This window comes from Thermobia domestica, chromosome 15 (assembly GCF_964235325.1).
Source record: "Thermobia domestica chromosome 15, izTheDome1.hap1.1, whole genome shotgun sequence".
Lineage (NCBI taxonomy): Eukaryota > Metazoa > Arthropoda > Insecta > Zygentoma > Lepismatidae > Thermobia > Thermobia domestica.
In genome coordinates this window covers 52,580,843-52,605,842 of record NC_137468.1, presented here as the reverse complement: position 1 = coordinate 52,605,842, position 25,000 = coordinate 52,580,843, and the positions used below count along the sequence as shown (strand labels likewise).

The 25,000-nt window shown below is 34.5% G+C and overlaps 1 protein-coding gene across 1 annotated transcript in view; it reads right to left on the bottom strand.

The window, feature by feature from the left end:
• Positions 1–9,554: 9,554 nt before the first annotated feature.
• LOC145671023 (uncharacterized) overlaps positions 9,555–25,000 on the bottom strand; it is a 183,510-nt gene continuing 168,064 nt past the window's right edge. The window contains exon 8 of the mRNA XM_081739680.1: positions 9,555–22,681. Coding sequence (XP_081595806.1) covers positions 18,311–22,681 — 4,371 coding nt within the window. The 3' untranslated portion in view covers positions 9,555–18,310. The remainder of the gene's footprint in view (positions 22,682–25,000) is intronic.

Here is a 25,000-nt window from a genome sequence, read left to right as displayed (position 1 = left end):
GCTGGCCTGTTTTGTCATACGGATTTCAGAGGATAAGTGACAAAAGTGACTTTAAAAGTACAGTGTCGAAGGGAAAGTAAGTTCTTATTTTCACCTCTCCTCCAACGCTTGTAAAATTTAACTGTCTTAGCTAAATAAATCCTGGCTAGTGGCAGGCACGTAGCCAGAATTTCGTAATGGGGGGTCCGTGACATGTGAAATATCGAGGTTATCACGCCAGGGGCTCTATCATTCGAAACTATTTTTACTGGCAACATATTCGTTCGTTTAGGCAGGACTTTCTAATGGGGGGAGGGGTGACATGAAATACTGTGGTTATCCCATCAGGGGCTCATATATTGGTTTGTTAGGACAATAAAATGAGGATATGTTAGTATTTAAAAAAATAAACTATGAAGAAATCTCGAGTAAAACAATACAAAAAAAGTGCTGAAAAAGATTTGTCTACGTTCCTTCCTTTGTTCATTCAAATATAACAATTTTCCTTTCATTATGACCTCAACTATTGTAAAAAAGACATCCAATAATGTCTTGTAAAATATTTTACAATATATTCCATCCTTTCTCTGTTAAATCAAATGTTAACATAACTTTCTTTCCACATAACTCTTTTGTTTTTATTATTCCGTCACCTACTGTCTGTTCCAAATGACAAGTTAAAGGAGTAGTAGAAAACTAAGCTTGGCATTTCCCTGACTAGTAGCAGAAATTCTGAGAATTTCTACCTTTTCTAGAAATTTCAAATTCCCTTACTTTTCCAGGACAATTCGGCTCTTTTTGTCTTCTTTCTTCTTCCTTTTCTTATCTTCATTTAATGCCGTCAAGGAGAGAAACGAGATCTCTTTCGGCAGTAAAGACATCCTATAAAATGGATTAATGTTGCCACGAAATTGAAAATTTCTTTAACAAGTGTAACTGGAACCTATGTCTCCAGGCTCATGGTGATCATGGGCATTTCTTAAGTTCTACCTGAGAGTCTCTCTGATCGAACCTATTTAAAAGTCGTCATTTGTAGTCCATAGAATTAGCATGCAGCTAGATGGAATTCGGAATGTTCCGATACAATAATAGCCCCGTTACAATAATATCTATTTTTAATTTGACCGCCCCCTATTTCAAACACACAAAGCTCCTTATAAGAAAGAATAACCAAACGCTTGCTGTAGCTTTTTATTTTTATTTTTAACGCTGATTCTTCTTTTTCTTGTTTCTTTTTGTTTCATCCTTCCTTAATTATTTTCATTTGTGGTTTCGAAGGGGGTCCGGACCCCCCTTGACTACGTGCCTACTAAAGGATGCCATTTTTGTTCTAATTTCATTATTTAATTTACACGCAATAGTTTTCATTAAAACAGACCACCAAGAAAAGATCTTCGGTTGGAGGAGCCATTTTGAAACGTATACTATATTTCGAATTTAAATTTAAATTAAAAAAAAAAACGACGCTGAATTACCACTCTATGTGGTAATACAACAATAAAAAAATCCTCAGAGGTTTTAGGTTCTTGCGAAAGCTGCACGCCAGTCACGAAATTTTTATTCGATATTCTTACTTCAAGATATCTAATAAAGAAATACTAATAGGCACTTTTGTAATGGTTAGCACCATGTAATGGCTAGCGCATGACTCTTTGGTCACATGATCTCATGGAAACGGTAATAAAATCTGAACTATTACGGTGGTTCGGATTCTACCTTAAACTATAGATCTCCGTCTCATACAGCGTCGGTGCTGAAAAAAGCGGTAAAATTCATCATACAAACAAACAGATATAACCCTCCTTTAGTCTCGCTATTCCTTTTCAAAATGAAATAAAATCTTACAGTTTAACGTCCCACGATTATGCATTTTAGGTTAAGAGAAGCAAGGATTAAGACAAATGAATGACGGTGGAAGAATTAGTTGAATGAGAATAGGGGAAGAATTGTTAGTATTCCGAGAAAAAACCATGGAAACTCTGTTGTCCGCCATAAACTAACTTGGCCGAGGATTGAAGTTAACTAGTGTTTAAATCTGTTGCTCTAATTGCATTGCTCACATTTACTCACTGAACTCGTATTATACACATTTTACACACAATATGCTTGTTTGTTTGTTAGTGTCTTCGTTTGTTAGAGTTACTCGTTTTGCAAATTCCCCGTTGGTTTGGGTCCTCACTCGTACAGTACGTATCCAGTCAAGGTCGAGACATTGCATTCTGGTGCCTCGGTGAATGTAGTTTTATCACCGACGCAACTTTTGGAAGCGTATCAGGAAAATAGCTTCATTACTAAAGCAGATATGAGTGCATACTCGGTTTTTCTATGGCCCAGCTCGCATACACCTTTTGTAGAGTGCACAAACAGGCAGTGGCGGCGATTGGGCGTTAAAAGTGGGGGGGCAAGACATGATCAGAATACTTGTATATCAGTGTTAGTTTTCCTAGTTGTTTCTAATACTGCGTTTGACGAAGAGTTGTATAACTAATAGGATACTACCTTCTTCAGGTAAAATAGCGTATATCGTATCTCATATTTTATTATTTAAATTGACAAGAGCAACGCAAGTAGGTATTAGCCCTTTGTATTCTTAAACAACGAAAGTGTAAGAAGAGATTTGATTCCTTGCTCATGAAATCTTAAAATTACGTCTGGAAAATTGTGTGATCAGATTCTTTAATCACAAATTTGCAAAACGAATAAATAGAAAGGATAATATTAATGATAGTAATGAATAATGAGACTTGTTTTGTAGAAGCTATATTGAAACTGGGGATTAATGAACAACTTATATTTTTAATTCCACACATGCCATTAAATGTATGTTATTACTCTTAGAAAATGAAAGACAGTAAATACTACAAGCATATGCTACGACATTTAAAGAAATACGCTTTTGCAATATTAATTGTTTTGCATTACAATTAAAACGCAATCCCTGTAGCTTTCTTAACTCCGCGATAAGACAAATAACCAGTACGTACTCACGTAACGGCAAATATTATATGTAACATTTTTTCTATGAACCAGAAATACATACATAAACATTAAATTTCCAAATGAAGGGGTCACTTCAAAAAAGTGAGGGGGCAACTGCCCCTTCTTGCCCCCCTAATCGCCGCCACTGCAAACAGGTGTGTGTGTCTTCTTCCCTGGAAGAAATCCTGCAGGCGCCCATGAACATAAGGTTAATTGCCAGATTGGTTAGTAAATCTTTTGTCTATTTAGGGTATCCAATGGTGATGACGCCAGCTTTAATTCCTTAGGGAGGTAATCAGACGGACAAACTTTAGAGAGGCAACTATTTTTTGGTATACAGAAAGGGATTTTTTTAATGTTACACTACATTGACATTAATGATTGGACAGCGCACGAAAGACCAAAGGTGTCCAAACTCATGAGGTCGGCGCTCACGAGTTTGGAACTCACGCTCACTCGACCTCAACCTCACGAAGTGAGCGTGAGGTCAGACTGGTGATGTGAGCGTGAGGTCAGGCTGCTTATGTGAGCGTGAGGTCAGACTGGTGAGGTGAACGTGAGGTTGAGTGAGCGTGAGGTCAGACCGGTGAGGTGAGGTCGAAATGATTTTGAGTGTGAGGTTAGGTCAGACTGATGATGTGAGCGTGAGGCCGAGAGAGTGTGAGGTCGAAATGAGTTTGTGAGCGTGAGGTTGGATCAAAGTAGACACCTTGTTCTTCCAATAGCAGGGAGAAGTATATTGTAATTCGAAAACACACTAGATTTTTTGTTCTCTACACAAAAACTTCTTTTTCTCTATCTGAAGATAACACCTGCTGTGGAACGACCATAGGTAAGCAGGGAGTATCTTTGGACCGCTATTTTTTTTAATTTTTTTTTTATTGGCCAACTTGGGATAGAAGTTTTCTCGTTTTTGTGTGATCAGGTACCGGTATTTCTTAGAAGCAAGTATAAAATAATCATGGAATGTCTTGATGTTTTGTCAGGCACACTGGAGAGTATTTGGCCTCGAAATCCGGTCAAGAATATTCATCATTTAGCATCATATAATAACCGATTAAATTAAATTGTTTTGTATTTACCTACATTTTTAAAGATACATTACCGCCAAAGCTGGTTTGAATATTTTCCTTTGTCCCTTTAACTATAGTTTTCTCTTATGATTTCGCTTGCCATTGTTTAATAGGGATTTTGTAGGCTAAGTCAGTGTTTTATGTACGAATTTTCTAGAGGGGAGGGAAATCTTGAATCTATGGCTAGCAGTTAACCACATAAGAATTGCAGCCCTCCCCCGCCCTCGGCCGAGGGGAGCCCATCTCTTCATTTACTTGGGCGCAAGGGTGCCCATCAGGTGGGAAAGGTGGGGCGCTCGCCCCCTAAAGGAAATTGTACTTCAGAATATCGAAAATCCAATAGAATTTTTACATTAGTTACAACAAAATTTGAAACTATTTTTGAAACGTCGCTTATACTTGCCCCCCTTGGAAACCACAACATAGGCGCCCTTGCTTGGGCGCATTCCCCCCCGAATATACTATTCGCCCCCCAAAACAGAGTGCTTAAATTCTTAGCGAGATTCCCCCTCCCCAATAAGTTTCCACACTGGTTTGCATATCGAATACATTGCAGGCTACATCACTTAGTAGTCCTTGTCCATTCTTTCTAAACAGGATCAGTCTATACAGTATTTTCTTCCACCTTCCGTCATAATTTTATCCTTTCAAGCCGCAGAGAATACATTCATTCACCTTGACAGTTGCCGTTCTTAAAAGGAAAATTATAGTATAATTAAAAGTGCGATTCTGTCATTTTGAAAGAAAATATCCCCTCCCTCCCAAATAAAAGTTTAACGGGTGCAACCAACGTCCTTAAAACCAGCGTGTGGGCACCCCTGCCTGCTCCAAATAGAAAATAGAATTCACATATTTTCTGGGCGAGTATTTGAGAGACATTATTACATCTTGATAAGTATATAGAATTTCATTTACACCGACTATTTACTTGGAAATAAAATTCATATAGTTAGCATGTATTTTTTTTGTATAAATATAACTACGGAGAACAGCCATAAATAAATGTTTTGTATTACTAGGGTAAATGTGCCAGTCCTCGACCACTTAACTCACTTTCGTATAATCCTTTAATTGTTGTTCAGAGAGCGGAACAACTTGGGAAAATGCAACTAACTCACGTGTGTTCCTAAAGCCATATTTCATCTATATTTTATCCAAAACGGAGATAACTTATACCATTTACTGTATGTAATATTAGTCGGGACAAACACCGATGATTGATTTATTTTTAGTGTTCGACCATTTAATGTTTTGCCGCCCCTAGGCCCAAAAGCACCCCCCCCCCCTCATCGATGTACAAAATTTTAGCAATACAAAATAATCATATAGAAAAAACTTATTTTATAAATATCTTCGTTTTTGTACAAATTTTAATGCATTTTCACTTTGTATCCTGTAAAGAAATATTTGAATTATTACAAATTCATTTTTTAAAGTAAATTTACAGAAGTTTTACAATACGAGCTACAGAAGTTCAATAATACAAGAAATTCGTTTCGAATTTTCGACTGTACGTAATAGTTTTAATAATGAAACTACTGAGAGTATCTCTAAAATGACCAGAATAACTGTTTGGACTGTTGAAATGTATCTAGATTGAGATTGGTAAGGTGGCAGATGTCGAGGGTCACATGCGAGAGAGAACTTAGGGAAGGGGGCGAAGCACATCATACACCTCTATGCAAATGTCTACTGCAAATATAAGGTTAAAATTTCACTTAACTTCGACACATGATTCAAGCCATAGATTTGCAAAATCAATTATTTCTTGGAGAGCTTCATTTTTACTTCTATTATTATTATTATTATTATTATTATTATTATTATTATTATTATTAAACTTTGGAATAATTGTGGAACAGAGAACGTTGAAGTATTGAAAGTATAGGTCGTGTTATATGAATAATTTTCCCCAGATAGCACGAATACTTGCGGCAAATTTTTGCTTCGTTTAGTGGAGCAAACAATCTGAAAGTTTGCGAAGGCAAAATTTCTTAATGTTTATTAAAAGCTTTCAACATGATCTGAAAATTTTCGCTGATTTGTAAAAATAAATTCACCACTAAGAAGAGACGGATCCACATTATAAAAATTTTGATGTTTCATAAAGTTAGGTTTCACTTTATAAATTTGCAGCAAACATTATCTGATACTTTTGCAGCAAACACGATCTTGCGATCGTGAAAACACTTTCTGCAATGTTGCTGCAAACCTTTTAATATTTTCACCAAATTTATCAGCTCATTTTCGGAAATTTTGTCAAAGAAAATTTGCACAAAATATTTGCAGCAAAGTCCTGGCAAACTTTCTTGCTGTGCAGTCGCAAACATTTCGTTTGTATTGTCAGATGTTTTCATTTTCTGAGGCATCTTTGCTGCAAACTCAGCCAGCGTCAACTTCGTTATTTGCATTGAACTTTCGGCAAATTTTCTCATTTGAAAAGGCAAGTTTTTTGCAAACTTTTTAGTTTGCCTTTGCAAATTTTTAAACATTTAAAAAAATTTTTCTGTGCTATCTGGGTCGTTATGTTGAGAAAGTGGTATCGGTATACCTTGATATTGAAAACAAGATAACATCGAAAACTATCCAAAACTGAAAACTATCGAAAAATCGACATAGAAAAATCTCGACATTTCAAACTATCGATCGATACATCGAAATATCGCAAGTCCTATCCACGACCCTGTGCATCAAAGGTGCGTGTGCTAGCGGGAAGAGGTGTGCCCAAACTCACGAAATCGGCGCTCACGAGTTTGGAACTCACGCTCACTCGACCTCAACCTAACGAAGTGAGCGTGAGGTTAGAATGAGCGTGAGCGTGACGTCAGACTGGTGATGTGAGCGTGAGGTTGAATGAGCGTGAGGTCAGAATGGTGATGTGAGCGTGAGGTCAGACCGGTGAAGTGAGCGTGAGGTCAGATCGGTGAGGTGAGGTCGAAATGAGTTGTTTGAGCGTGAGCTCGCAATGAGTGTGAGCGTAAGGTTGAGTGAGGTTAGGTCAAAGTGGTCACTTCTGCGAAACGCTACAAATGTATCACGTACTGATAGAATGGAATTGAGCGCTTGGGAAAACGCCATACAAGCGCTTGTATTCGAAATGAGCGGAACAAAAGAGTTAAGTGTAGATGAAATCGACATGATCATTGAGCCCAATGATTCGGTCATTCACTAATAATAATGGAATGGAATAATATTGGCATTAAACTGTATATAGCAATTACCCTGTAACCGCTTTCCGGATCTACCCCCTGCTGTCCCACCAACGAGGCCTACTTTCAGGAGATATGAACTTACTTAGTAAAGACATTAAATAACATTTTCAAGAAGGGATTACAGAAAATTTCCCGGATCGCTCTCTGATCTCACTAATGAAATGAGCATAAGGCACCGAGAGACTCGGATGTCTCCTCTCGAAATCCTCACGGACTCAGATGATCGCTTAGATCATGACTCAAGAAATATAATTCATACATGCAACGAAAACACATTAAATAAAATAATACTATGCTTATTAGACGCACTATGTATAAAAAATTATATAGAAGAAAAACAATCACAACACTACTATTTCCGCAAACATAAAATTGCACTTCACATTTTACAATGTTGTAGCCCTTAAAAATCGTATCATATATATATATATATATATATATATATATATATATATAGGGTGTTAATGAACTATCCCGACAAACTGTAAGAGCTGATTCCTTACATCAAAATAAGAGAAAAAGTTCATATGGCGAAAAGTGCATAGTTCCAGAGCTAGGGCTGTCCAAAATCGCGAAAAAGCCAAATTTCAAGAGGCCATATTTCGAATTCCAAACACTATGGAGGATTGTCCTTACCAGCGTAAAGAGAGCCACGCATGCACAATTCAAAAGTGTATATTTCGTCAATTTTCAATAGGTGTACAGGGTATTCCTTACAGGGTTTATTTCTCAGATATGCTCTCAATAGAGTTTTCAGATATACCCTGATTTCAAGGAGGGTCCAAAGTAGGCAGCAGGCAAGCTTTAACAACAATGGATATCCAGTGGTTCGTAGGGAAGTCGGAAGTGTTAGGAACCGTCAGCTTCATCTTTTTTTTTGTGTGTGTGTGTGTGTGTGTGTTTGTTTGGAATAACGTGTGATGCGATGTATTTCTTCACGCTTTATTTCACGTTTTCTTCATTTTTAAACGTAAAAGAAAACATTGCAGCATGCGTCTTCCCGAGTACGCGAGACCGTGCTGCTGACGATCCTTAATACTTCCGACATAGCGCCAAAGGATTCCTTGTTCACTCCTATCAAGGCTTATCGTTTGCCTACTTTAGACCTATCATAAAGTCAGAGCATATCGCAAAATTCAGTTGATGGCTTGTCTGGGAATCTCACCCTGCATGTAATGCTCTGTACACCCATTGAACATTACTAAAATATGCATTTTTGGATTGCGTATGCGTGACTTCCTTTACGCTGATAAGGATCACCATACATAGTTTCTCGAATTCAGAATAGAGCCACTTGAAATTTTTCGTTTTTGCGATTTTGGACAGCCCTAGCTCTGAAACTATGTACTTTTGCCCACAGGTCCATATGAACTTTTTCACTTATTTTAATGTAAGGAATCACCTCTTACAGTTTGTCGGTATAGTTCATTAATACCCTATATATATAAAATAATTAGCAGTAACATGCCGGTTGCAATGATGTGAATCGGCTATGGGAGAGATGGCTGAAATTCAGCTCAAATGTAGAAGAGACTGCGTAGATTTCATATTCCAAAAGCAACTTGTCCTAAAATGGATGGAACATAGTAAAAAATAAAAAACTAAAAAAAAAAAACGAAACATTGATATCAATTAAAAACAAATAATTCCTGCACTTATTACAAAAACCAAAACACGGAGAGCTAAAATTCAGCTTAAATACAGAACAGACTATAGATTCTACATTCAAAAAATAAATGATCCTAAAATAGATGAAACATAGTAAAACATCACGAAACATGAACACTGAAGTCAATGGAAAATCAATGAAAAAAAAAAAAAAAAAAAAAGTCGTCCACATATCTCAAAAATTATAATAAGGAAATGGCTTTATTGAAAGTTTAAAACATATGACATATAAAGAGCTTAAAAACGATGTATAGCACGTAAGATAAATATGGATAGAACATTGTCAAAAGTCAAGTTGTTTGAATAAAATCAATAATAATGTTAAAGTATACGTATCTTCTGCGAATTGCCCAGGTCACCTCACGCGGAGGTTACGTGCTTGAAATACATCACATCTTGATTTGGAATCTCCAGACTCGATTTAGCATGCAACGTGACTTTTAATGTGATCACGTGACACAGTCTAGTCCTTATGGCAAATTCGATAGGCCCTTTACTAAAAAACTTTAAATTTTAAATCCAAAAGTATGTTTCAGATCCTTAGTTCCACGATAATACACTATAATCAATAGTTCTTTTAGAGCTATGTAACATGCCTTTGTCTACATAGTTCACTAAGCAGGAAACATCATTAAAACAACCATTACAAAAAGAATCTAACTTTATTACATACTTCACTTACAATACACAATGTAGACGTTCCAAGTATCATTAAATAATATTTTATACTTCAAAATTTATCCATATACAGTTTACATAAAAAGAAAACCTACAATAAACTTATCTATTTTCTGTGTCAAATGAAAGAGTTAAAAGAATAAATGAAGAATAAATAAATATTCTTAAGTATAAAGATGTAATAAATGTGAGTTAACCAAGTACAAGAAATAACTAAACACTCGTATGATCTTAAAGCTTAAACTTTGGAAACTTTTCCATAAGAGAAAACTATAATATTTCAACTTTCCATAAAATGATTTGCAAAACCGATAGGGAATATTACCAGAAACAAGTTCCGAAAAGAAACAAAGTAAGAACGAAACAGAAGTAGAAGTGAAATCAAATACAATACATTTATTTAAGACTGAACAAGATTTGGAGACAGTTGCAATACGAAAGAGGTATTTTTAACATGGATTATTATTATTTTTTAATTGATAATAGTGAATCGAAAAACTTCTCCTGCAAAATATATACACTAGCAGCATATATATGCACTGTCTATCAAATTGTAACTTGTGACAGTCTATTAAGACATCTTGTTTTCTTTAAACTTGGGAAATTTCTTCTCGAAATAAATAAATAACACAAAGTCTAAGAATAGAGTAATTCCTAATATCGAACAATAAATAAATTCTTAATGTTGAACAATAGAATAATTCCTAATGTTGAACAATATATTAATTCCTAACTATAGATTAATTATGTTGCAAATATAATAACGTTGTAAAAATGTTCTTTGTTTTATTGTTTATCATAAAAAAAATAAGCAATAAAAGCAGCGGAACACACTGTTAACAATTAATCCCTTTGCGTAGTAATTGTATTACGGTTCTCACGGTAAGTCATCCTAAAAATTTTAGAGTTACACTTTTATAAAGTTCGTAACTGCAATTTGCTGTTTCATTGAAAGAAAAAAATGTATTTGGATACATTATGAAAATAAGGTTGTTTGCTTCTTAAAGTTATAAATATCCATTTTCTTTGAAATTAGTTTGCTAATTTGTGGTTTCAGGATATTTTGAAAAACGACATGTTTTTTCTTTTTCCCAACAGACAAAGGTTCTACTTTATATTGTGTTTCATAATGTCTTAGCTGGAATTTTTATATCTCGTGAAATTAATGCAATCAGAGAAAAAGTTTATAAGAAATTCCAATCCTGACAAATTCATGAGATACTTTTAAATACTTATTTGTTAATATAACTGGCTAGCATATACTAATAATCAGGGCCGGATTAAAGGGGAGGGGGAGGTTGTAGCCCCGGACCTCCAGTTGGATTAATCCGGTCCTGCTAATAATACTTTTTCTTATTTTAGGTACTGTTATATGTATACTTACGAACAATTAAGTTTTGTACAACTAGCTAGAATCTCTATTTTATAAAATTACAATTCATTAAACTGTCTTCGGGAAACATAGAGGTTAGTAAGTTTAATTTAAATAAGGATTTCTTATGTTCATTAATTAATTGTTTCTGTCTTACTCGTTTTCTATGAATCTTAAAGAAAAAAGCTTCCTATACTCACATTGTACGTAATATTTAAAGCAAACAGCTGTAAATAGTCTAAATCCTTCGTAAATATAATCATTTTAAAACACATTTTTCTGACCAGAACAAAATGAATTATTTAATAATTATACGATTTTTGTTACAGTTTCAAGGACCTAACGTCCTCTTCATCAGACATTGAGAAAAGACAGATGACAGCAAATCTTATATCTTCCTCAGCCGTTAGTTAGCATTTTCATTTATATAATTTTAATTGTTGTTTTTATATATATAAAATTTAAATTTGTAATATGTCGTATAATTATTAAATAATTCATTTTGTTCTGGTCAGAAAAATGTGTTTTAAAATGTTATTGTGATTATCCAGAACCATGGAGTATATTTATTAAATATAATCATGAAAAGATTTTTCTTCATTTTATTAATTCAAAATTCCCATGAAGTCAAAAATTTTGAAAATCAGAAATCGATTTTTACATAATATGATGAAAGTATGAGGTGGTTTACTAAATTGCAAAATTTGCTCATTTACTATGATTCCTCCATTCATTACTTCGTTTAGCTTAGAACTTTAAGTGAAAAAGTTTGCTTGCGAAGAGGGACATTTTCCAGACTTTTACAAGTCAAACAAATTTATATTTCATTTTACATGTTTACTTTTACATACAAGTTCCACAATCTACACCCTACCTATTGCTTTAAATATTATCATATACATTATAGATAATTAAACATTTTCTTCTTCTTTCCTCATTAAGAGGTAGTTATTTATCGAGGTGCAGATAAATCTTCGGTACTTACTACCTACCTTAGAATATACAAATTCATAACTTCGGTACGAGTTTGAATTTGACTTAGCCGCCTATACCCACGTATAAAGAATTTTTTTCTTTCCAGTGATACTTTCCTGGAAGTGAGTGGAGTTTTGCGACTTAACACACTTTGCACAAACACCCGAGAAATACCCAATTCGTTTATATACTGTGGTTATCCACGGTACTCATTCCAACGATGCTACTAGATTCAACTAGATGCATCTTGAAGACAAGGCCATAGTAAACAAAAACATTCGAAATTGGAACTTGTAAAATAACATTGTGAAATAATATGAACAAATGTATTGAATAGGTATATAAGAGTTTTAACATGTTTAGAAACGGAAATTTCTAACGATTTGTCTTTGATTGATTTTTGTTTTTGTTTGTATAATTGTGAACAATTTATATGCTAAGAGGTTATAAGATACTTTATGACTTCCCAATTACTGGATGCTATAATTATTGTCAACAATAGAAAATTCAAGATGAAGCTTACACCTCGACCCAAAATCCAATATCTTCTATGTTGTTTAAGTTTTCTTATGTAAAACAATGCGGAATATGATGTAAAATATTTTACTAACCTGGGTAAACCTTTTATTTATTCAATTTATTTATTAAAAAGTACCAATTACTACAACCTTAAAGGTATATATGTGTCTGTAATTTTTACATTTCTGTGATAACCTGAATTTAGTTTGAGTACGCAGATATTAATCAATTCCTTCCTAATTATGTAATAATTCCTTTGATAAATTCAATAATTACGTTAACATACAGTAAATTCGAGAAGTGCGTACATAGTCTTTCATAAATTTCTGTTTTAATATTTTTTAAACATGCAGAATTTATTGTATACACTGACACCATTATGAAACAAGAAAACTCCATACAATTATATATGGCTTCACACAGAACGAAAAAGAAAACTACTATGTACGTACATCTGGTTAAGGAGAAATACGACTAAAATAGACTACAAATAGCAACATAAAAATTTAAATAATAATAATAATTATTATTTAATTTCCGTACAATAGAAAGAGATATTAACTCCAGCTGCGGAAAATCTATTACTCAACTGAAAAATACAAAATATAATACTTATATTCAGATTTTGTAAATAAATAATTTATACACAACTACAACTTTAAAACAGAAAATTAACCTTAGGCTATATTTGTAAAGTTTGACTTGTAGAATTAGTGTAACTCTATATACAATCAGGGTTAAAGTTTTAAGAATTATATACTCAATTTGCACATATAAAACCCAAGAAAACTTTTGATTCTGATTTACATTCTAATGGGTCCTCAAAATGCAAACTATTAATAGTAATTGAATTGAAATTGTACAATTTTGTCGCATAAACAGAAGTTGCATTGCCCGCAATAGAAGAGAAACTCACTCACCCTCTTTCTCTCTCATAGCTGTATCATGTCGTGTACAAGCCTTAAAGCTGGCTACATTTACTTATATCATAATTGTAGTAAATAAATAGACTTGAATTTAGCTAATAAATGACAAAAGTGATAATTAAATCATTATGTAAGGAAACATCGGATACATATAACATTGATATATTGGAATGTTTATAAACAATCAGGTTTATTTCTTTTTCAGAAATATATCTAGGCTATGTATATAAAGCAAACAATTAGTAACAATAAAAGAAAATACCATATACGAGAGTTGGAGCTTCACCAGTTGCAACACTGCTTTATAGATACTATGCAATGTAATCAAATAATGTCCCTCGTAGCACATGTTAGTTATATACCTACTTTACCTTAGTGCAAATTGATTCTTCCTTCCGATGTCACGTCCAAAGACAGTAGACAAGAAAAACATAGTCTCGTGTAGCTGGTGGTCTATGTTACAGACACACACTACAAGAGCAGTGTAAGGCAATGTTATTATTTGTCAAGATGTTTTCGAAACAAGAACGACGGAGTTGAATAAAAATTAAATGTACCAGAGGTCGTACAGCACGAGAGTGTAATCAAGAGGCTTGCGGAAAATCTGCATTACCTTACAGAACAGGGGCAAGGTAGGTACGAGCCTTCAAGGAGGGACACCAAAATGTGGAAGACATGCAACGGCTTGGTCATCCCCGCGTCAGTGAATTTTATTTTATTTTATTTTAAATTTAGCGTCACTTTCAGCAGCAAGGCTTTGTGAGACATGGACCTATAGCTTAACATGGAATCCAAATCACATGAGCTCCCGTCGGGAATCGAACCCGGGTCTCCCACGCCAATGGGCGAGTACGCCTACCCCTTAGCTACGAGGAAGCCCCTGTGTCAGTAAAGATGTGAACTGTTACCGCGTTACTGGGCATTGATCGTCGTGAGCTAACCCAAAAGACGGGATCAGCGCATACGACTGTACTGCACATTCTGAAGGAACACTTGGCCATAAGAAAAACTGCATCACGATGGGTTCCGCACGAGTTGACGGAAATGCAGAAATGACTATAATACGACGCTGCTCGTACCCACTTGGGACACTACAAGCGGGAAGGAGAGGCTTTCCTACGCCGTATCATTTGTTGGATAAAACGTGGACCAAATCGTATGAGCCATAATTGAAACGCCAATCATACGAATGGCGTCATTATGGGTCACTACGAAAATTCAAAGTTCGTTAGAACCCCAGCAATGTAAAAATTATGATGATTCTTGCGTACGGCTGGGATCATATAATCCTAACGCATATAGTTTCCCCACATCAGACCGTCAATGTGCAGTATTTTTGTTAATTTCTGGAACACAACTGGCAACCAGCTTTGAGAAAGAAGAGGCGACACTTTTTCAGAACCCACTCATCACTTTGCTGGACAACACTTGGGGGCATACAGAGCAAGGTGTGACCGACTTGTTTGATCGATGGGGATGGGAAATGCTGTACCATCTTATCTACTCCTCGGACTTAAACCCTTGTGACTTTCACTTGATTCCTAAGATGAAGGAATCGCTTCGTGGTATTCGTTTCAGAATTGTTCAAGATATTCTTCAAGCAGTAGACCGGTCCATTAAAACTATTAATACAACATGTGCTGCTACTGTGTTAACTAACGTTAACATCGTTTATCATATATTTGAAATATTAAAAACTTTTGTTCACGTTTGTACTGAAATTCAAAGTATTTTTAAGACCTACACACAAGATTTATTTTAAAAGATATAGGAACTTGCAAATAGAAAAACAACTTCAAAATAGTCCATGATGTACTAGTTGCTTATGCATTTCATGTCAGTGAAAGTGTTTTAGAATTGTATATAAATACTTCCCAAAAATGGCAGTAGATAGTAGAAAGGAAGGACTATTCACTAAGAAACAAATTTCAGTACTTAAGTCGAAGCAGCCTATACAGAACTTGCGAGAAATGATACTCAGCTTCAAAATTTTTCATGTAAGTTTATCTTTGTTTTAATTGAATTTGTCTTCTGATATGAGAATGTATTTTGCAGTAATTCTCATGGAGGTCTCTTGACAAGCTTACCTATAATCAGTTCATTTTAATCTTTATTGTTTTATAAACCAATTTGAATAGTCAAATTAATATTCATAATACAGCAAACTTAAAGTGCACTTAATACCTGTTCTTTTAGAATATGTTTGTTGTAAATTGTAATCTATTGTTTTATCAAGAATGATTTATAATGTAATAAATACATATCAATTTGAATTTCATTCTTGAACAATTAACCTTAGTTTACATTAACTATAAAAATATACTACCACTATAACTACTACAAAGGTCAATCTAGATTTTAAGCTTAAATATTCAATCTCTTTTTATTGAGATCATTTCAATCTATAATTATACACACAATCTCTATAAAATATTGAAAGTTGAAACATAACTCCTTAATTAATTTAAGAATCGACACACTACAAGTATCCAACGACTCCCATATCACTGGTAACGGGTTATACACAATGTTGATGACTAGATTGAAGAACTGTAAACCTTTGTAACATGTACCTATTTTGTACCAATTTTAAATAAATAGTTGCCACTAATAAAGTCCCAACCCTCGTAGATAAATTACTCTAAAAAACTGATGTTATTACGAAATTGGTTTACTTAACGTGTTTAGTTCCTTCAGTAAAGCATTCTACAGTTTACTAATTTTTTAATTTCTTATATGTATATTTTCATTATGTACCGTATACATTGCCGTCACTTGAGAAAAAACGAAAAACTAAAAAAAAAAAAAATCTGCATACAACAAACTGGAAGATTGTAGCTGCTACTCCACTTTCAACTATATATATATATATATATAGTAATATTTGTTATTTGTATGAAATTGAATTAATTATTTTCAATGTGTACGTCAATTCCAAACATCAAAACTTTTCGTGACATGGTTGGTCGTTTGAGGAATATTAAAGCATAATCTGTCTTTGGCAATAAGTATAGTATAATTGAACTCTCTCTTTGTACTTGATTTTTTTTTTCAAAAAATAAATAAATACGTAAAAGACATTTACCTTTCAATCGATCACATTGCTTTCTCAAAATGGCGACTTAAAGGAGATATAGCTGTAATTCATAAAATAACACTACGAAGTAGAAAGTTGGAAAACTTGGTAGCCACCGCACTTATTATAAAATTCATTTTGAGAATACAGAAATGCTTTACACTCGTTCTAGAGCTGCCTTTGAGGTTAACCTTCCAAGAACCAAGATAATTACAAAGGACTCACAAAATGATCTTTTGAAAAATGTCTTACGTGTTCTTTTTTTAAAAAAAACGTCATAATTTTGTTATAATTCGACTTTGTTTCGTAGTATGCATCCAACCTTTAAAAATAATGTAGTTAGAACACCTGCTTTAGCAAATAATATTTAAGATAGGTACATATGTAGACAATTCATTTAGTTATGCAATGTTACAAAACTCACATAGAAGAGATTTGGCAGCAATATCATTAAGTAGTTATCAATTTCATATCACAAATTCAATTTTGGTCAAAAATTCAGAAACTAATTTGTACCAAAAGCTCATTCTTTTTTGTACTTTTATTGTGTAAGCTGTAATTCCATTTTTTTATTATTGTTCTAGATATGTAACAATTTTCATAAAAATATGGAAATGTTTTCTAACATTTTTTGGATCATGAAGCGTATAAAGTAGCGTGAGGTACAAATGTATCCCATTTGCTATTCTGTGCAATATTTTGTGATTGGTCCTTAGAGGATTAAAGAAATATGTGTATTTACCGAATGCTAGTAACAAAAATACAAACACTGACTCTAGAATGGTTCCGCAAAGTAAAAAATGGTTAGCACTATTGAGAATAAACTTGGAATATAATGAAATTCCAATTTACAATTATTATGTTTTTAAAGGAAAGTATATTGAAACAAATTATTATGTTGAAGTCAAAAAATAGTGCACATAATTGAAAGAAATGTTAGTACACTTCGCACTTTTAAAATGAAACTCATTACTTTAACATTCATTACACAACGTACAGCGTAAATAAAGACATATTCTATAGGTTTGCATGTTGATCAAGATAGATGGTCATTATTCACGTTTTGCAATATTATTAAATAAATTTGTTTATATCAGTACACATCACGAAAGAGATCGTTTAGTAATTAACGACGTACAAGCTTTATGTAATAACTAATATATATTACACATTTCCAAACTAAATTTACAATGTACGTTAAGAAATACTACAATTTGAAAATTACAAAAAAACTAAAAATACATTGAGCACAGAAAATATACTAATCTTCGTCTAAAAGAATCGCTGTAGAAGGGAAAATTATAAATAACTACTAATGTAAAATAAAAAAGTAATCATTGGAGTCAAAAGTAAAACACTTTGATCGTAAGCATACAAACACTATATACACACACACGAAACACATAGAATAGTATAAAGCATCACATTATCTTCAAACTGAATCAAACAGAAAATAAGTATTACAAAACTTTACGAAGAGCTAAGAAATGGAGAAATTAGAACGGGAATGTCTTTTCTTCGTGTTTTTTTTAAGCTCTTAGTGCCAGAAGATGAAAATCCTTGTCCTATTGTGCTAAAGAACAGTGATAAAATTTGGTATATGATGACCATGAATACATGAAAGAATTATTCTACGCCTGCTGAAACTTCTCAGCATTTCAGTATGAAACATCTCAAGCTGTTTGAGACCTTTTTATATCTCATTTTGTCGCCTCAAACAAACAACTAAAACCATACATAGAGATGTACGTATGTATACGTATAATTCTTTCTCTCTCTTTTTTTTTTTTTTAGTTAAAAATAATACTTACAAAGTAGTCAGTCTTGTATTTTCTTTATCTGTGATTCAGGAATTAACCTGTTGTACTGGTATCTTTACTGTTTACATCCATCGATGGTCTTTGTCTTAAAGGTGTAACTTCTTCGCCACCAACTGCTTTACCAGTCCTAATCGAAGTCTGCACTGTGGAACTTGTGGTTCGGTCACTTTGGCGACGAAGCGACGTCTGCAACACATTTTGCCACATTTTACGAGTATTCTTCTCCCACAAGACAAAGAAAACAAAGAGGAAGAAGCCTTGAAGAGTAGCCGTGATACAAAACAGATAAGAGAAGACCACTGTCGCTTTCCCAATTGCCAAAAGACCAAATATCCACGACAGGCCTAGCAGAAAGAATAACACTATTCCTAATCGAAATTCTTGGAGAATAAGTTTTCGCTCTGAGTTCTCCTGTTGATTGGCGCGAAGATCTTTGGCTCTTCCACAGCTTACGTAGTACATAATTAAGTAAAATACTCCTAGATTCAAAGCAATTATAATAGCCACTGGAGTAAGAATAGCAGTGTAAAATGGAATTCCTTCCAGATAACAAAATGGCCGATTATTTTCTAGATAGAGTGCAGGACTAATAGATAAAGGTATGATAACTGGCACCAAAGGAGCTCCCCATGCAAATATAGCACCTTTAAGCAAGAAATGCGGTGCACGTGTATTGAATACAGTTACGAATCGCAAAAACTGCAGTGATGCAGAAACTAACATCCAACAAAAAGTGGCAATAATAGAATAGTGTAACAAAACTCCTACACTGATGCATAGTACTCTAAATTGCTTTGTGATTAATCCTGTGTTTAGTAAGAGTAAAAGAATCATATTCAGTGCTATAACAGCAGCTAGATTCAAAAGCACTTTGTTACCTAACCTATTTCGCCACTGTCGGAACATAATAGCTGTCAACGCTAAACACACAGTACCAAACAACGACAATGAACATCCTATCATAGAAATAATATCAAGAGGTGTTTGGTGGTTGTCATATGAATATTCTCCACTTGTAATAATTTCAGCAAAATGAGTTAGGTGAGTGCACTGACATATGTCACATCCGTCCCTCGTTTCTTTAAAAGTGCAGCCTTCGTTAGACCAATTACCAAGACCATTATTAGCAGTGAAGTCCCAAAATACACAATGTTTTTCACCCTTATTACTTTCTAATGGTTGAAAAATCATTTCTATGGGATGATTTTCTAGATTTAACTTCGACCGACCGTCAGATGTTTTAAGCGTAATGCTTAAAACGCGACTATTTACCATAAAAATATTTTGTGACGCATTAGCACTTCCGAATACTCTTTCATCGCTAAATATTGCAAATGCGATTCTTTCCACGCCAAGTTGTCTCGACCTTAGAAGAGATGTTGGCAGTTGAACGGCCACTTGAGGTTTAGATTTGGTTAACTTACTTTCTTCAGTAGTAGACGTTAATGGAATTACATTATCCGAAGTAAACCCATTGAAAGGAGAAGATAAAATCATAATACCAGATACATCACTTCGTTTTGGATCTACCACTTGAACTGCCAATCGTGATTGTACAGATTTAACAGCACCATCTGGTGTGTCATCCAAAGACATTTTAGTAAGAATGGAATCAAAACTTTTAAGTAGCTTAGAAGCTGTATTTGTAGTCTTCTGTACTTGATGTATCTTTTCATGGTCGGAAATAAGAATAGTGTTCATGGTTTGAGTGAGATCTTGTAACGAATTACTAAATAGCGCGTCTGAGTGTTTTTCTATTTTTTCCATAGTAGTTGCTGTGCTTTGGATGTCACCAGAAGTAAGAGGCATTGCTCCCGTTGCTCTCCTCAAACCTCCAGATAATTCTTTCGTTACTTTTCCCACGTTATTTTCATTTACTTGTTGTTTTGAGATTTCCAGAAGAGATGTACTAAAATTTGATGCCAGTTCTTTGCAAGAACCTGTCGGTTTTTCCCAATATGCACCCGTGATATAATCTCCACTGCACCGTCTTACAACGGGTAAGTTGCTAGAATTGAAGCATACTTCTTCTGGAAGCGTATCTGAGTTCCGTTTTGTTTTCGGCCAATGCAGTACTCCCCTTGGAGCACCTAAATCTTTAGTAAACTCTTCTGGACATTCATCGATACTTCTTACTGCTCGTACTTTTATCGTATTACTTGTTGGATTCACTGTATTCAGAGAAGTTTCTATATAAGATTTTAATTCAGATTCTGAGGCTCTTGTGGCAGAATTATTTGTGTGATTCAAGTGAAACAATATTGATGTTTTGATCTTTCCATGATTCAATATTCGTCGTAGTTTTCCACCAACTGAATTTTTAACGGTATATTTTAAATGCTTTATCGATGAAGGTGAGAAACTTGATGAATAATCATCAGGTTGACACGTATCATTACATTCTTTCCAGTAATCAGCAAGTACTGCATACATTGGTAATTTATTTTTAACAAGGAATTTATCTGTTTTCACAACATCAAATGACACTTTGTTATAACCCATACACCAGTAGTAGCCATCTCCTTTCTTCTCTAAGCGATATAAATAATCATCTTGTGCAAAAGTTTTTGTGATTTGAGTATGTTCTACTTTTGTAGCTCTTGAGATGCCTTGTTCTACCTTTGTAGTTCTTAAGTTTCCTTGTTCTACCTTTGTGGTTCTTGAGTTGCCTTGTTCTACCTTTCTAGTTCTTGGGTTGTCTTGTTCTACCTTCGTAGTTCTTGAGTTGCCTTGTTCTACCTTTGTAGTTCTTGAGTTGGCTTGTTCTACCTTTGTAGTTCTTGAGTTGCCCTGTTCTACCTTTGTAGTTCTTGCGTTGCCTTGTTCTATCTTTGTAGTGCTTGAGCTCCCTTGTTCTACCTTTGTAGTGCTTGAGCTGCCTTCTTCTACCTTTGTAGTACTTGAGCTGCCTTGTTCTATCTTTGTAGTTCTTGAGTTGTTTGTGGAGCTTAAAGGTTTGTCATATGATTTTCCATGTATTTGTCGAATGTGACCCCCTACAGGTTTTTGTGCTTGTCGAATGTGACGTCCTCGAGGTTGATTATTCTTTAATGGTATATCATATGTATCTTCAATTGTTTCTATGGTAACAGAGTCAAGAGGTTGGACCTTCACCATAGTAGGTAGTGGGCCTTCGGCATCTGTGAAACAATAGAAGTATGTTGAATTGTTTGGTTTATACAACCCATTTTGATTATAGACTGCCAAAATGATCTCATTAGTGTTATTTTCATGGTTAAGGGTCATTTTTGGATAAGTATCAATTTGTGAAGATTCACAAACCACATAATCCACAGTATCATCTGGTCCCAGTAAGAACCATTTTCCATCTTTACATCGAACACTACCTAAGTCATGTTGAAAATTCGTTTGAGGCAGCCAATTGAAGTATAATTCATCTACGTTTTCTGTTGAGTCATTGCTGTTTATCCATACATATTGGTCATGTCTCCTCTGTAACCCTAGCGGACATATAGATCTATCATTCAGAAAAAAATTAGAAAATTGCGGAAGCTGAATTGAGTTTTTTTGAATTAACTGGGATCCTCGTGACGAACAAAACTGTAAAGACTGATCCCAAGTAAGCATTCGATTTGCTTTGTGGATATATAAACATGATTCAAGACCGGTTACTGTGTAAGCTCCTGGTGGACAGGACAAACTAGTAACTTCAATCTTGTCTTGTGGAATAATGCAAAGTGCTCTGTAAGACCTTGAACATGGAACTGGAGTTAGAGTTTTCTCATTACTATCCAGAACAATACAATCGTTAGATAATTCTTGACTTTCCGTTAAATTTCCCAAATTATCGTCCGTAATATTGATTAATTTACCGTAAGTTGTAAAATCTCCGGGAAATGTATAGATAAATGGACCTTTCTCGTAAGCCCGTTTTACGTCTAGCCAAAGTAAGGAAACATCATATTTCTGAAGATATTCTTGTAACTGAGACAGAATATTAGTTTGATTCAGTAAAAAGATTAATGACGTAACTACAGCTCCCTTTCTATAGCATGTACTTAGCGCAGTGTTTTGATCTGTTCTAGATGTCAATGTGACACACAATGGTCCTACTTTTTCAAAAAAGAGAGGACAACCTCCCTGTTCCATGTGAGGGGGTGATTGTGAAGTTGAACATTGCAAGATTTCTTGTTTCGAAATTGTCTCTTTTCCAGCTCTGTTAATCCATTGGGCTCCATGAGTGGAGTTAGCAATGCAAATCCTAGTTACTAGTTCCATCTTCTTGTTCAAACAAGGGGGTTCGGATCCTGTAATCACCCCAGCAGGGACCATTGGCCAACGTACGGTTGTAAGATCTTTCCCATTGAGAACTTGGCTTTCTTCTTCTCCGCATGCATCCACGACACGAGCATTTGGTACCAGATGAGAAAATATTAGATTATTCTGTGAAAGAAAATGGAAACATAAATAAAAGAATGAGTTTAATGAATATCTTAAATAATAAATAATACATGTAAATATGACTACAGATACTGAACAGAATGTCATGTTTTTTTCTTGGACGATTCTACGTACAAAAATATATTGTCTATGAGATTTGGTCCTACAATCCCTTCTAATACCATATTCGGATTATTGATTTGTGACATCGCATACATTGATCGGAGTAAAGACTTTGTAAAGCAGTTATAACGCATTCAAAACATATTCATATGTTTTATATAAAGCTTTGACACATTTGTCATTCTTGAGGTAGTTAGATTGTGAAGAAACAATGTCTATAGTATAATAATAATAATAATAATAATAATAATAATAATAATAATAATAATAATAATAATAATAATAATAATAATAATAATAATAATAATAGGGACAGCGTCAGCTCAATAGTAGAGCTTTCACCTCTGACACATATAGGTCCCTGATTCGATCCCAGCTCCCGCCAAGTGGACTTTGTGGGGGATTTAGGTTTCTGGGCTTTCGGCATCTATGGCCATTTAGCCCGTCACGTTTGAGGGATGGCGTCCCTCGGCGAGCACACTATGCGGGGAAAGGGAAGGAAGGAAGCGGTCTGGGACCAATAAGTTAAGTACCACCCCGGCATTTGCCTGATGTGAGTGAGGAAAACCTGATTCTGAGTGGCTGGCCTGAAAAAGCGTTTTACACTTTTTCGACCGATTCCCCCACCGCGAATCGAACCCGGGACCGCTCGCACCGAAGGCGAGAGCGTTAGCGACTACGCTACGCGGGGCCACAAGTGAATCTTGTGGTGGACAAACATCGTGTACGTGGGTTTTCTCGGGATTTTCCCATTTCCTTTATTTTGCTCATTATTATCATCACTACCTCTTTTAGCCTCGGCGTATAACCGTGAGATGTTATTATAATAATTATAATAAATCTATAATTTTTATCTAACTTCTAATATAAATACTCCACTCTCTATTTAGCAAAATTCTGGAACAGAAATTATGTATGAAACTTAATTTCGCCATTAACATTTATGCGTATCGTTTGTACAAACGAATCGATGTAACCGTTAGGCCTATTTATTAAATAAGAACCCATTTCTATCTCAGATCCCTTCTATTATTAATGTATAATGTACAAGTATACCAACATACTTATACTTTTTAAACTTTTATTTTAACAGTATATATTTTTATACTTTTTGTGCGTGTCAGAATTTATTATCCCCGATGTCTGATTTATTTACCTTAATTTGTAGATCATCATAAGTATTCTGCTATTATTGACAGGTCACTTGCTGCAAACTTCCATGCACCACGGTTTTCAGCTAACATTTTTATCTTCAGTACGCTTTTCTGTTTTGATATTGTCCATCAACTCCTTCGCCCTATCTTTCTCTTTCCTGCCATCATACCCTCTAGCATGCTTCTCGTGATACAGTTCCTTCTCAGGCAATATTCCAATTTTTCTTCCTCTTTTCGATTACATCTAAAATTCTCCCCTACTATTTCTAGCTCCTTTTCAATTGTTTTCCGTTCGACCAGTAATTCTCTTTATTCTTCTCAACACTCACATTCCGAAAGTCTACATATTTTTTAATCGCTTTTACGTTAGTCTCTATGTTTCTGCTCCAATTATTACATATTTCACCCGAAAACATTTTGACTCTTTTTCTAAACATTCTTCAAGGACCTACAAAATAGATTATTTTCTTCATAAATGCTTCTTTCGACATTCCTACCTACCCTTGCTTTTATTTCGCATTCACACTTTACGTTGTCACTAATAAGACAACCCAAGTATCGAAAACTAGTCGACAGTTATACTTTCTCCTTTCCTACTTTTATATTTGATTCTGACCGCTTCGTTCCAATCACCATGGTTTTGTTTCTAACATTTATTTTCGTCTCATATTCTTTACTAGTCCTTCCACAAGTTTTGTATCAGCTTACAATTTTCTATTCAGATTCTGCAGCAAGCACCATAAAGTTTGGAAACCGTGTGCATCGAATCATTCTACTCCTTACCGAAATATCATCTTCATTATGTAGGCTCTTGTTCACTATCTTCTCTAGATAGGTACTAAATAACATGGGTGAGAGACAATTTCCTTGTCGCACTTTTCTCTGTCATTTCTTCCCCTATTCTAATGCTTACTTGTTTATTCACATGTAAGTTCCGTATGAGTCTTCGATTATTCCATTGCAACTCAACCTTCTTTAGAACTTTCATCAACAATACCCAGTTCACAGGGTCAAAAGCCTATTTTAGATCAATAAATACAACATA